The sequence below is a fragment of the Sorex araneus genome, chromosome 1 (genome assembly GCF_027595985.1).
Source record: "Sorex araneus isolate mSorAra2 chromosome 1, mSorAra2.pri, whole genome shotgun sequence".
Taxonomy (NCBI): domain Eukaryota; kingdom Metazoa; phylum Chordata; class Mammalia; order Eulipotyphla; family Soricidae; genus Sorex; species Sorex araneus.
This window is the reverse complement of record NC_073302.1, coordinates 369,396,283-369,408,844: the sequence shown is the minus strand read 5'-3', so window position 1 is coordinate 369,408,844 and position 12,562 is coordinate 369,396,283. Positions and strand designations below refer to the sequence as shown.

Genomic DNA, 12,562 nt, shown 5'->3' with positions numbered 1-12,562 from the left:
TGTAAATCAAAAATTCATATGTATGTGAACAATGATTTGTTTTATGAAATAAATTGTACTAAGAAAAATTAATTTTCCAATAATACTAAGTAATGCATGTTGTAACTGCATTTTTTAAAGATCTGAAATTTGGGAAGGAGTTGGAATGGTAGTACAGCGGGTAGGGCGCTTGCCTGACAGACAACCTGCATTCTCTCTCCGGCACCACATATGGTCCCCTGAGCCTATCGAGTGATTCCTGAGCACTGCTGGGTGTGGCCCCCAAATTGAAAAAATATATATAAAATTTTAAAAATAGCAGAAACCTTAAGAATTTTACATATTTAACTTGGTAAATTATTTGGGAAAATTGGGATTATTCTATTGTGTTCCTGAGAATGTTCTATAGACAAAAGTTTTTTCTACTTCATAATAAAAACAATTTCCATTTTAAAAAAATTTTTTAATTGAATCACCATGAAATACACAGTTACAAAGTTGTTTATGATTAGGTTTCAGTCATAGAGTGTTCCAACAGGCATCTCTTCATCATTTTCCCACTACCAGTTTCCCAAGTTTCCCCTACCCCCAGCCTGCCTCTATGGAGATTCTCATTCTCTCTCTCTCTCCTTCTCTCTCTCTCCCTCTCTCTCTCTCCTCCCTCCTCTCTCTCTCCTCTCTCTTCTCTCCTCTCTCTTCTCTCTTTCCTCTCTCCTCTCTCCTCCCCCACCCCTTCCAGCTTTTACGTACTGTGCAAACCAATTAATTTTTTTCTCAATATAATACCACTTAGGAAAAAGAATCTCTCTGTGTCTTATCATTTATTGAATGTAATTTTAATACCAGAAATAACAAAATACTAGTTGTACCTCTGCTTAGTAAATTAGACCATTACCAATGGTCTTAGTTAATTAGACCATTTTCAGTCTGTAAGACAAGTTTTAAAATTAAGTATAATCTAAAGATTAGTGTGAACAAATATACAGTAAATAGGCACAGGCATTAGGTTGGAATAATCACTGCAATCCCCTTCCAAATTCCAGATCTTTTAAAAAATGCAGTTACAACATGCATTACTTAATTTTATTAGAAAATTAATTTTCTTAGTCTAATTTATTTCAGCAAACAAGTCATTGTCCACATATATATAAAATTTTGATTTACATAGAATATCGGGTTTTAAGATGCATTGTACTTTTTTTTCTTGTCAGCCTTTGCAATTATTGTGGTTAGGCTTCTGGTCAAGAGATTGTGAGCATGATCAGAGTCTTACTGCAGACACAGAATCGAGCTGTAGCTACAGGACTTCTCAGCAGTCTTGGTGCTGCCTGTTCAATTGTATCTGCTAAATTGTGGCTGAATTCCCCTGTCATGATTTTGATATAAAAAACTGATGACCCTCTTCAATTTTGTGTACTCTCAAGATTTTGTTGAGAAAGAAGGAGATAGACCCTTTTGAACTGGATTTTCTGCTTCGACTCACAGTTGAACACACTTACCCAAGTCCTGTCGAGTTTCTGAGCACTCAGTCGTGGAGTGCCGTTAAGGTAGGTCAGCAACATTATTTTTCAGCTTTTAAATTTTATTTCAAATCTCATGTCTCCCAATATAGAGAGTTTTAGAAAACAGGTGGAAGATCAGACCCCATTTCTCTTGTAGAAATATGCTATAAAATGTGATGTTATTCAACATGTTAGTGATATCCTGTAGAATGTCTTAATGGCTCCTGCCAAAATAGAGCAATCTTCACACTGTTTCCTATATGAACAGTGTTTTTAAGTATGTTCAGTAGTTCAGACAATACAAAATATATTATTTCAATTGTGTTTTGGGACAGGGATTGGGGCCTGGGATAAAAACATCCCAAATTTGGTGGTGGGAAGGTGTAATGGTGGTGGGATTGGTGTTTGAATATTAAATGTAATCAAATATTGTGAACTAAGTTATAAAATAAAAAAATTTTTTAAAGAATGTGATGTTATTAAATTAATCTTTGCACTGCTAAATTGAGTGATTTCTTATATGGAGGGAAAGGATCATTATACTTATAGGTAAGTATAAGTAATACTTATATTTTGTCAATATTTTAACATTAATATTCAGAATGTTTAAATGTTTTGAAAAAACTTTGACAAAAGTTAAGGAGTATGAATGGTTATTTTAAATTATTTTCCTGAATCCAGTTTTCTTTCTTTTTGGTGGGGAGGGGCACACCTGGCAGGGATCAGGGCTTACTCCTGATTCTGTGCTCAGGGATCACTCCTGGCTTTCAGAGAAAAATAAGGGGTGCCAGGTATCAAACCTGGGGCAGCTATGGGCACAGCAAATACATTATCCACTGTACTGTCTCTCCAGCCTGTTTTCTTTTCATTTGGTTAATTACCAGTTTATTCTCATTGTAAAATATGTAAGCAAAACAATGTTATAGCAACAAAAGAAAAAAAAAGCAATACCTGTAGTTATTCTTCAACCCCAATATTCACCCCTTATTCCATTATTATTAAGCACTTATCCTCCCAGGCTTGGCCATATTTACTTATTTTAAAGTTTGTTTTGGGGACACACGCCTGGCAGTTCTCAGAACTTACTCCTGACTCTGCACTTGGAGATCCTGCCAGGTGGTCTCAGGAGACCATATGGGATGTCAAGCATCAAACTCGGTGAGCTTGGTGCAAGGCAAATGTCGAACCCTCTATACTGTCACTCTGGCCCTCATTCTTTTATTCTTGGGAGATTATTCTGTGCTTTGATAATAACTATCACCCATTTTTATAGTTTTATTTGCATTTTTAAATAAATATATTAGATCATTATATTAGAATTACAACTTCAGTTGTTTAACAATCAGGATCTTAGCAGAGATTAGAGGGCACATTCAAAAATGGGTTCCAGGGCTGGAGTGATAGTACTGCAAGTAGAGCATTTGCCTTACATGCTGCCAACCCAGATTCGATCCCTGGGACCCCATATGGTCCCCCTCCAGGAGTAATTCCTGAGTGCAGAGCCGGGAGTAACTGCTGGGTGTGGCCCAACCCCTCAAGACCCTCCCCTCCGAAAAGGGCTTGTAAAAGGCTATTAACAAACATCCACCAGGAATAGGAAAGAAGGGAATACTGTTCTAATAGAACATCTAATAATGTTCTAATAGAAGGGTAAGGAACAATTACTGGAACTTCTGGGAAGCAAAGGAATGGGATTTGGGAAGGAACAAAACCAGACCTCCTACCAGACCATGTCACAACAGGAAAGGACGGAAGGAGCATGCACTCTGTTCTCTCTCTCCCCCTCTACTCTCCTGCTAGGTCTTTGCTGGGTCAAACCCAATCAAGCCAGAGATCAGGAAGTGTTTTGCAAGTAGCAGGGTCAAAGAGGTTGCAATGTCAATCGAGAGAAGAAACGAAGGTTGTGCCCATGTCAGATTCTTACTTACATAGAACTGGACACAGGCAAAAGTCCATTTCTAACTCTAAACTCCACTGCTCACCATTCCTTCTTGTTCTCCTCTTGCATTATAGGCTGTTGCCCTCCTAGAGGAATTCAGAGGCCTAGACCGAGATGTGGAGGGATCTGCCAAGCAGTGGAGAAAATGGGTCGAATCGGAATGTCCAGAAAAAGAAAAGCTACCGCAAGAATGGAAGAAGAAAAGTTTAATACAGAAGCTGATCATTTTGAGAGCCATGCGCCCAGACAGAATGACCTATGCCCTCAGGTGAGGCGGGTTAAACCCCCAAGAAACTTGGCCTTAGGGCTCAGAGTATCTGGTGGAGGCATTTCTTGGCCATACAGAAGTGATTGTACTGAAATTATGGTGTTACCGATATTTATTAAAACGTGCTGAGTAATGTGCTTGCTTATTCGGTGACTCAGCTTATCCTGCCTAAGAAGCTTAATTCTGGAGACAGGAAACTTATGGAAATGTTTTTCTAAGAAGAGAGACAGGTATTCGCAGAGTGCAAAGCCCAGCAATATGCATCACCCAAGTGTAACCTCTAAAGCCTTTATTCAGTGATAGCATTTTGAAGATTTTGCATGTCAAACGAAAATGAGTTCTTACCTGAAGTTATTCATGATCCTATAATGTTATCCCTAGTACAATTTCAAAACTGAAAACTCGAGAGTGCATCTCAGTTCAAGTGTCCTTTTTCTTCTTTTGGGGGAGAGTGGGGTTGGGGTGGGCACACTAGGCACCGCTCAGGGTTTATTCCTGGCTCTGTGCTCAGGGTCACTGCCGGAGAGTTCTGGGGACCATACGTGATGCCAAGGATCGAACCCAGATTGGCTACATGCAAAGCAAGTGCCCTACCCTCTGTACTATCCTCTGACTTCTCAGGTGTCCTTTCCCTTTGCCTTTTTGATTCCAAGTGGTACTCTGCAACTTTATTCACATATGTTGCATTCTAATTTAAGTTCTCCAACCAAGGAGTTCTCACCATCCTTCCTGATCAGACTCCTATTTCTTTAATCATAATCACACACATTGGGGTATTTTCCTTTGCTTTGTTTAGTTCAGTCCAATTTCCCATTGCATAAGCCCTGGCTGAACCCTACTTTACAAGTTAATTCTGCTCACTAGTACTGACTTTCTGCTAAATCTGATACTGCTGGAAAATAATCCCTGCCTAATTGAGCTTCCTTGTGTTAAAAACACCCCAAAAAGCATTTGTATATTCATGAGAAGCCCAGCAGGCTGGAAAATTGCACTGTGACAAATCTAATGAACTGTTAATAAGTAATGGGGGGGTCTATTGGGGGACTTGGGGGGTTACAAAGCCATATGCAGGCAGCTGATGGCCCACAGAGGGGGTCTCACGAGCCCCTCAAAATGGAAGTTTTTCATTTTTAGAGCATCTGAAGTGGAGATGGATTTCAGTGATACTGCTGCACAAATCATTTTGAGTCCATATTGTCATTCTATCAGAGCATCCATGAAATGCACATGGATTGCTTCCTTCCTCGGCTGACGGTAGTTAAAGCTGATCCAGTAATGATTCTTTCCAAGGTCAAAAACACCGATCTTATTTTGGCATTATCCATTTTTTTTGCAGGAATTTCGTGGAGGAAAAACTGGGTGCAAAGTATGTGGAAAGGATCAGATTGGATCTAGCGAAAGCATTTGAAGAAAGCAACCCAGCCACCCCAATATTCTTTATCCTGTCCCCTGGGGTCGATGCCCTTAAAGACCTCGAGATCCTTGGTATGTAGCCAGGAGGCTTGCTGGCCGCCCTCCTCCTTTTCTTCCCACCCAACACCCACCTGCCCTTGCTTTTAGTCTACAGTTCTCTTAGCTTCTTTCTTTTTTTATTTGTTGGCGACTGCATGTATGGAAAAATGCGAGACTAATAACACTGTAGTCGGGAGAAATGTTGAAACAGAACATTCCTCTGGTTGGCGTAATGTGAGTTTCTTTTGTGCTATTCTCCACCTTTTGCCTCTGTAAGGGCCGAAGGGCAATTTTCTCCATGCTCGCATAATCTCGTGCTCCCTGTGACTAAATAATGGTCATTAGCGCTAGCCTATTCGATTGTACAAGGCACTGTTGCTTTGTGCTCTGGATTACTATTCCCCGCGGCCTGCCCCGAGAATACCAGGTTAATAAAGCTGTGTGTGACCCGGCTGCGCGCAATTCAAGTGTGGCCTCACAAGGTGAGAGGCTCGTGCATTCACCCAGTGAGCCCATCAGGTCAAAAACTGATGTGATCGCGACCACATGTTGCTCCTTTTTTATGAGGGAAATGCTCTGCAACTCCAGTGTGAGCATTTATAGAGCTCAATAACAATGCTCGCCATCTATCAAAATGTCAAAAGCTTCGTTACCAGAAAATCAGGGGAACTGATTTCCACAGGCCTGGCTAACGCTCACAAGGGCACAGCTGGTGAGAGCTCAGAGCACTGCTTGTTGATATGACGGGAGTTTTATTTGACTTCTTCACAGAAGTGACCTAGCAGGGGGCAGCAGTGACCACTAAGGATCATTCCAGACTTTCTTCACTGGGGTTGCTAGATTTTTCCTCTCACTAGGTCATATTTCCACTCCCACAGGCAAAAGACTTGGTTTTACAATCGACTCGGGGAAATTCCACAATGTTTCTCTAGGCCAAGGTCAGGAGACCGTTGCAGAAGCAGCTCTGGCAAAAGCCTGTAAAGAAGGGCACTGGGTCATGCTCCAGGTGAGTGTGATACTTTTGTGGCCACTCTGGGAAGAGCACAGGAGACTGACAGTGGTGCAGGAGCCAGCCTCGCGCATGCCGCCTGGCACTTCTAGAATTTTTCAGGTTCTCAGGCTGAACGATCTCTGCAGAGATTGTCATCCTCTTGAGGGGTTCCTAACCACTGTGAAAAATACTAGGGTTGGCGCATCAACAGCCTTAATTCAGAGACGCCCACATGAATCTCACAGTGGACTAGCTCCCTACAGAGATATCTCTGGACCCTAACCATTTACAATTTTAGAATTTCAGAAGCACGTGGCCACTTTCACAGCCATGCAACCTCTCATGATATTCATAATCAGAAGTAGAAAATAAATGATCTAGCACCTGCCCCTGGCAGGCAGAATTGAATGATGGTGGGAAAATTCTAAGTAATGGTGGTGGGAAGGTGTAATGGTGCTGGGATTGGTGTTGAAATATTGAATGTAATCAATTCATGTGAACAACTTTATGAAAATAAAATTTTTTTAAAAAGAAAATGTACTATGGTTGGGGGAGCAATAGTATAGTGGCGGGCAGAGCATTTGCTTTGTACATGACTGACCTGTTTATGATCCCTAGCACCTTATGTGGTCCCCTGATCCCTAAGTGAAGAGCCAGGAATCTGTCCTGAACACTGCCTGGTGTGGCCCAAAATCAAAAAGAAAAAGATAAAAGTGCTAGAAGGAGAGCCTGAGAGATAATACAGGGATTTAGACACTTGGCTTGCAAACTGCTGACCACAGTTCGAATCCCCAGCACCTGGCACGTCTCCTAAGATCAGTCAGGAGCCAGCCCCTGAGCACTGGTATTTACCTTGCCAGCGTTTGACCCAGGTTCCATTCCAGGCATATGGTCCCCTGAGCACTGCTGAGAGTGAACCCTGAGCATTGCTGGATATGTCCCTTAAGAAAGGATTCACTCCAGTGATCTGGGGTGTGGTTCTCAGTCACATTTATAAAACAAATTTCTGTGCCACAGGAGTGGTTGATCAAAGTACACACACACACACACACACACACACACACATACACACACAGAGTGATGCTTATACTTACTCCTACCTCTGCACTCGGGGATTACTCCTAGTAGGCTCAGGGGATCATATGGGGTACTGGGGTTCAAACCCAGGTACCCAAGTTGGTCATGTGCAAGACAAGTGCTGTACTTTCTCTGGCCCTCTTGAGCTCTTTTGATCATCAGTTAAAAGCAGCCCATTGAGAAAAGAGAAAACCAATGTAATGGGAATGTGCTATCTAGCTTTCGGTTCACATTAACTCCTATCGCTAAGTTTTAGGCTGTATATGCACATGGTCATAGGTTCCTCCCCAATGCTGCAATGATTAGTTTTGCAGACAGATCCTGCCCCTCTAGGAATATAAACTCTCACTTTTTCTAGCCCCAAACTCTAGAGAAGACTTCACAAAGGTAGAGGACTGGGATCTGTCTTTAACTCAGATGCTCACCAGATGGTTTGTGCCATTAAAAATCATTTCCCGCAAACAAAATGTGGGGTTCTCCAGGCATGTGGATTGGCTAAGAACATGACACAAGCCTTAGTGCACCTGGACAGGTACGCGTGGGGAGCTAGACCCACACCCAGAGTCCTCCAGAAGCGTTCCTAGGCTGGGTGCCAAAGTGTGTCACGTGCCACATAGGCTCACTTGCAGGTTTTTCTGCCACTCTGATTCCAGCATCCCTGCCTGGAATATTTTTCTATTTGTTTCAAGTAAAGGACTGTTAGAGTCCAACACAACAGACAATTGTTTTGAGCTCACAAAGCAAGTTTTATGATTCTTTTCTTCCTGCTTATGTGGCTGAGTAATGCAGTAAGATGTAAAGCACAATCCTTTTTTTTTTCCTTTGGTGGGGTTGGGGCTAGGGCCAGACCCAAAGTGTCAGGGGCCACTCCTAGTGGCCATGACCAGGGGTTGCACATGACCAACTTTGGTGCCTGGGTTTGAACCCCAGTACCCCATATGATCCCCTGAGCGTACCAGGAGTAATCTCCGAGTGCAGAGGTAGGAGTAAGCATAAGCATCACTGTGTGTGTGTGTGTGTGTGTGTGTGTGTGTGTGTCGGTGTTCAGGGGACCATATGCAGTGCCAGAGATCAAACTGGAGCCAGTCATGTGTAAGGCAAGTGTCTTAACCCTGAGCAAGTTATCTGGCCCAGAGAAGTAATCTGATTATTACCCAGCATGTAGAGAAGGAAATATAAAGTCCTGTCCCACTGAATGCGTTGCCTAAGACTTGCATACCAAGCATCACAAATCAGGTGGCTTAATCTACAGAAATGTCATTTTTCACAGCTCTGGAGCTTAGAATTTGCAGGGAGCTTGGCTTCTTCTGAGGCTCCTCTCATGGGCTGTGGCCCTGCGTCTCACCAAGCCCTAACCACCTTCTTAGAGACCTACTTTAAAATGAAGTCACATTCTGGGCTAGAGAGGTAGTATAAGGGGCTACAGCACTTGATTTGTACAAGGCCAGTCCTGGTTCTATCCTAGCACCACATATGGTCCCTGGAGCCCACCAGGAGTTATTCTGGAGCACAAAGCCAGGAGTAATCCCTGAGCACTGCCAGATGTGGCCCAATGCATAATATGCAAGACTTAATTGATATAGTTCCTTTTATATCAGAACTTCTTCCAAAAAAATGGAATAACTCCATTTTTCCTATTTACCTTTAACCTCTATATTTTTGTGCTCTTACCATAAATATTTTTCTCTGTTGGAAATACTTCTATATCTCTGGGGAGCTGTCTCAATCACTGTACTAGGAGCTTCTCCCAAAGCAGAATGCCTATGAAATGCATTCTTTATTCTCTTCTCCCTGAACCAACAACCAAGCTCTACCATGCGGGTGTTTGGTACTAAAGAGCAAATTTGTGAATTGCAAAACTAAAAGCAAGGAGTGATGATAACGACATTTCTTTCTTTCATATTTCTGCCATTTCTGGGGCTTAAGGGGTAGGCAAAGAGCCTAGGAGTAGGCAAAGAGAAGTTGGTTTCTTTCTCAGGTAGTTTTTATCCATCTCATCCTTACGAGTCACATGCCAATGAACAGGAGTCTCAGTAGAAGTTTCCCTCAGACAAGAGAGTGGGTAGTGGTCCAATATGTTTCCAGTCTTTCATTTTTATTCTTGATGAACCTAGTCCAAATAAATCTCATGTATTAAATTTGAACTTTAAGCGAAAAAAATCAGGTATCTGCATCTCACCCATGGTCACTGGATGAATGTTGAAAGTCTGTGTTGGGAGATCTGGGCTTACAAAGACAACAGGTGGTGGTTTGAAGCACAGAATAGGTTCAATATTAAATTCTGTATTTTTTCTGATAAGATTCTAAAGAATAATTTGTTATAGTTCTCTTAGTTTCCAGTACATTCACATATAAGAAGCAGTAATTTTATAATAGAAATAATGGACTTCAGTTTTATAGGAACTATCTGGCATATTTTTCAGAATGTCCATTTGGTAGCCAAATGGCTAGGAGCCTTGGAGAAACTGCTTGAAAGATTTAGTCATGAAAGCCACAGAGATTACAGGGTTTTCATGAGTGCTGAGTCTGCACCTACCCCAAATGAACATATCATCCCTCAAGGACTCTTGGAAAATTCCATTAAGATCACTAATGAACCCCCCACAGGAATGCTGGCCAATTTGCATGCTGCCCTCTACAACTTTGATCAGGTAAGAGCAGAAGAAGTGTGTGTGGGGGGGTGTCTTCTGTAAGGTCTCACCAGATTGTGGAACCATCATCTGCTCATATATCACAGGCAGAGGAAGGAGTGAATGTGTGTCTGTATGTCTGTGTGTGTGTGTGTCTGTATGTCTGTGTGTGTTTAAATCTCCTGAATGACTTGCACTTGCCATTCTCTATTCTAATAACTAAAAAATATATTTTGAGACTATGAAAATCACAAAACTATGCTGCATACTATTTTGAGAAACTCATTTATTTGCTGAAGGACAAACATGGCAGACTAGTATCACTTTTTTTTTCTTTTTGGGTCATATCTGGCAATGTGCAGGGTTTACTCTTGGCACATGCACTTAGGAATTACTCCTGGTGGTGCTCGGTAGACCATATGGGATGCTGGGAATCGAACCCAGGTTGGCCGTGTGCTAGGCAAACATCCTACCCACTGTGCTATCACTCCAGCCCCTAGTATCACTTTTTATTGAATTGACATGACTAGGTCTGTCAATACTGCATCAAGAATGACTATTCTTATCATGTGTCTGATAGTAGAGAGAAAATATTTCCAATTTTCACCAATGAACTTGGTGTTATCTGTGAATTTGTTGTATATGGTACGGCTTTTATTATGTTCCTTCTGTCCCCATTTCATTGAGCTTTTACATAGATGTAGGTAATCAGAACTTTTACAAGAATATAGATACCTTTTCCTGTAAGATCTATAGACAGAAACATGGATGAAGGAATGCATATTCTCTATTCTCAATGTTGGCTGTACATTTTCAGCTATTAATTGGCTCATCATTTGGTTTGTAAATATAAAACTGATCTAAATTATGTAATGGTAAGTAGACTCATACTTCTTAAGTAAGCCTGATTCATACTTATTTTTATAGAATTTATGTTGATAGTGAAATCTGAAATGGACATTGACTTGTGATAGTTCTTTAGCACTGACAATAAAACTAAATCAGTTAGAATAAATTAATACACTTGATAAATATAGTAATTGGGACTATTTTGTAAATAGTCTATAATATATTCAAGGAGCCCTTAGACAACTAGTTGCAGATTTGTTAGATCAAAATTCCTAAAAGCAAAGAATATTTAATACTTTTATTTGATCTTCCAGGAATTTCAGAGTAACATATGTTTTTATGTCCAATAAGATTAGTTCCACTTATAGGATTTGTTTCTTTTTTTTCCTGTATGAGCTTAACTTTTATTTGGTGTTTAGTTGTAGAAAACTTATTTTTTAATAATTGTGTATTTCCAATCCACCTGCCAGAGTACCTAAAAATTGACTTAGTCTTTTACCTGGAACTGTGCTGTTTATAGCCTGACCAATTCTAGAACCATATTTTGTGCTAGCCCTAGATTCTTACGAAAGTATTAAAGAAAAAAAACTTCAGAAGTGCTTGTGGGGGCTGGAGCAATCATGCAGTAGGTAGGGCACTTGCCTTGCTTACAGTCAACCTGAATTCAATCCCTGGCACCACATGTGATTCCTCAAGATCCCCACCCTCAGGAGTTAACCTTGAGCAGAGTCAGGGTTAAGCCCGGAGTACACTGGGTATGGCCCAAACAAAAACTGAAAAAAATGAGCTTCAGTTTCTTTTTTTTTCTTTTTTCTTTTTCTTTTTGGGTCACACCTGGCAATGCACAGGGCTTACTCCTGGCTCATGCACTCAGGAATTACTTCTGGTGGTGCTCAGGGGACCATATGGGATGCTGGGAATCAAACCCAGGTCAGCTGCATGCAAGACCAACACCCTACCCGCTGTCTATTGCTCCAGCCTCAGTCTTCAAGTTCTGGACCAAGTCAAAATCTCATTTGGGTTTAGTACCAGAAGTTGCCTGAAAGAAAAGTCTGAACTCCCACCCCAAAGAGTCTAAATATAATTTGTGATTGCCAGGTTCAGGTTAGTTGCCATCTGGCAAATTCTCCATTTTAAAGATTAAGGCAGGTAGGTACAGACCTCTCCTTCATTTGCTCCCCTGTAGCAGTTGAGCAATAGTTCTCAGTTTTTCCCTGCTTTCCTCAAAGAAGTGCCAAATTTGGGAATGGAGGCCTTGCTACCTCTTAGCCATTGAAGGAATTATAGCTTTTCACTGTTCAATTCTGTGACTATTATTATCACAATTCTGTGATAATAACCCTATCAGTGTAGTATACAATAATTCAACTTTTCCTGTGCATTTTCAGAAATGCCAGACTATAATGCATTTATTGTTTGTGTGTTTGTTTGTTTGAGAGGTCACACCCAGAGGGGCTCAGAACTTACTCCTGGCTCTGTACTCAGGGATCACCACCCCTAGTGGGGCACAAGGACCATATGGGGTGTCAGGGACTGAACCCTGGTTAGTCATTTGCAAGGCCAGCCCTGCACCCACTATACCATCTCTCCAGCCCCCGATAAAACCTTTCTTTTCTAATGATATGTCATTTTATAATCCCAGCAATGAATTTTACCTTGAGTTCATTGGAAGGAAACCATTTGTTCTAGTGACAGCATTAGTTAAGGTGCAGTATTAAATTAGAATGATTCAAACATGATCAGAATTTGTCTTTCTCACACTTAATTGGCAGCACTGTCCTTTGAGAGCAGCCACACACCAAAACTTCTGGGTGCCTCTACCGTACTTAACTGATGTCTTCTAGGGTTTTCCAATCATTTCTGATCTACTGGAAA

General features: G+C 41.3%; 1 protein-coding gene across 1 annotated transcript in view; it reads left to right on the top strand.

Annotated features, from left to right (window-relative positions):
- Nucleotides 1-12,562, top strand: part of DNAH11 (dynein axonemal heavy chain 11) — a 323,685-nt gene that overhangs the window by 289,239 nt on the left and 21,884 nt on the right. Inside the window, exons 70-74 of the mRNA XM_004604267.2 lie at nt 1,404-1,526; nt 3,495-3,688; nt 5,025-5,173; nt 6,019-6,146; nt 9,632-9,859. Of these exons, the coding sequence (XP_004604324.2) occupies nt 1,404-1,526; nt 3,495-3,688; nt 5,025-5,173; nt 6,019-6,146; nt 9,632-9,859 (822 nt within the window). The remainder of the gene's footprint in view (nt 1-1,403; nt 1,527-3,494; nt 3,689-5,024; nt 5,174-6,018; nt 6,147-9,631; nt 9,860-12,562) is intronic.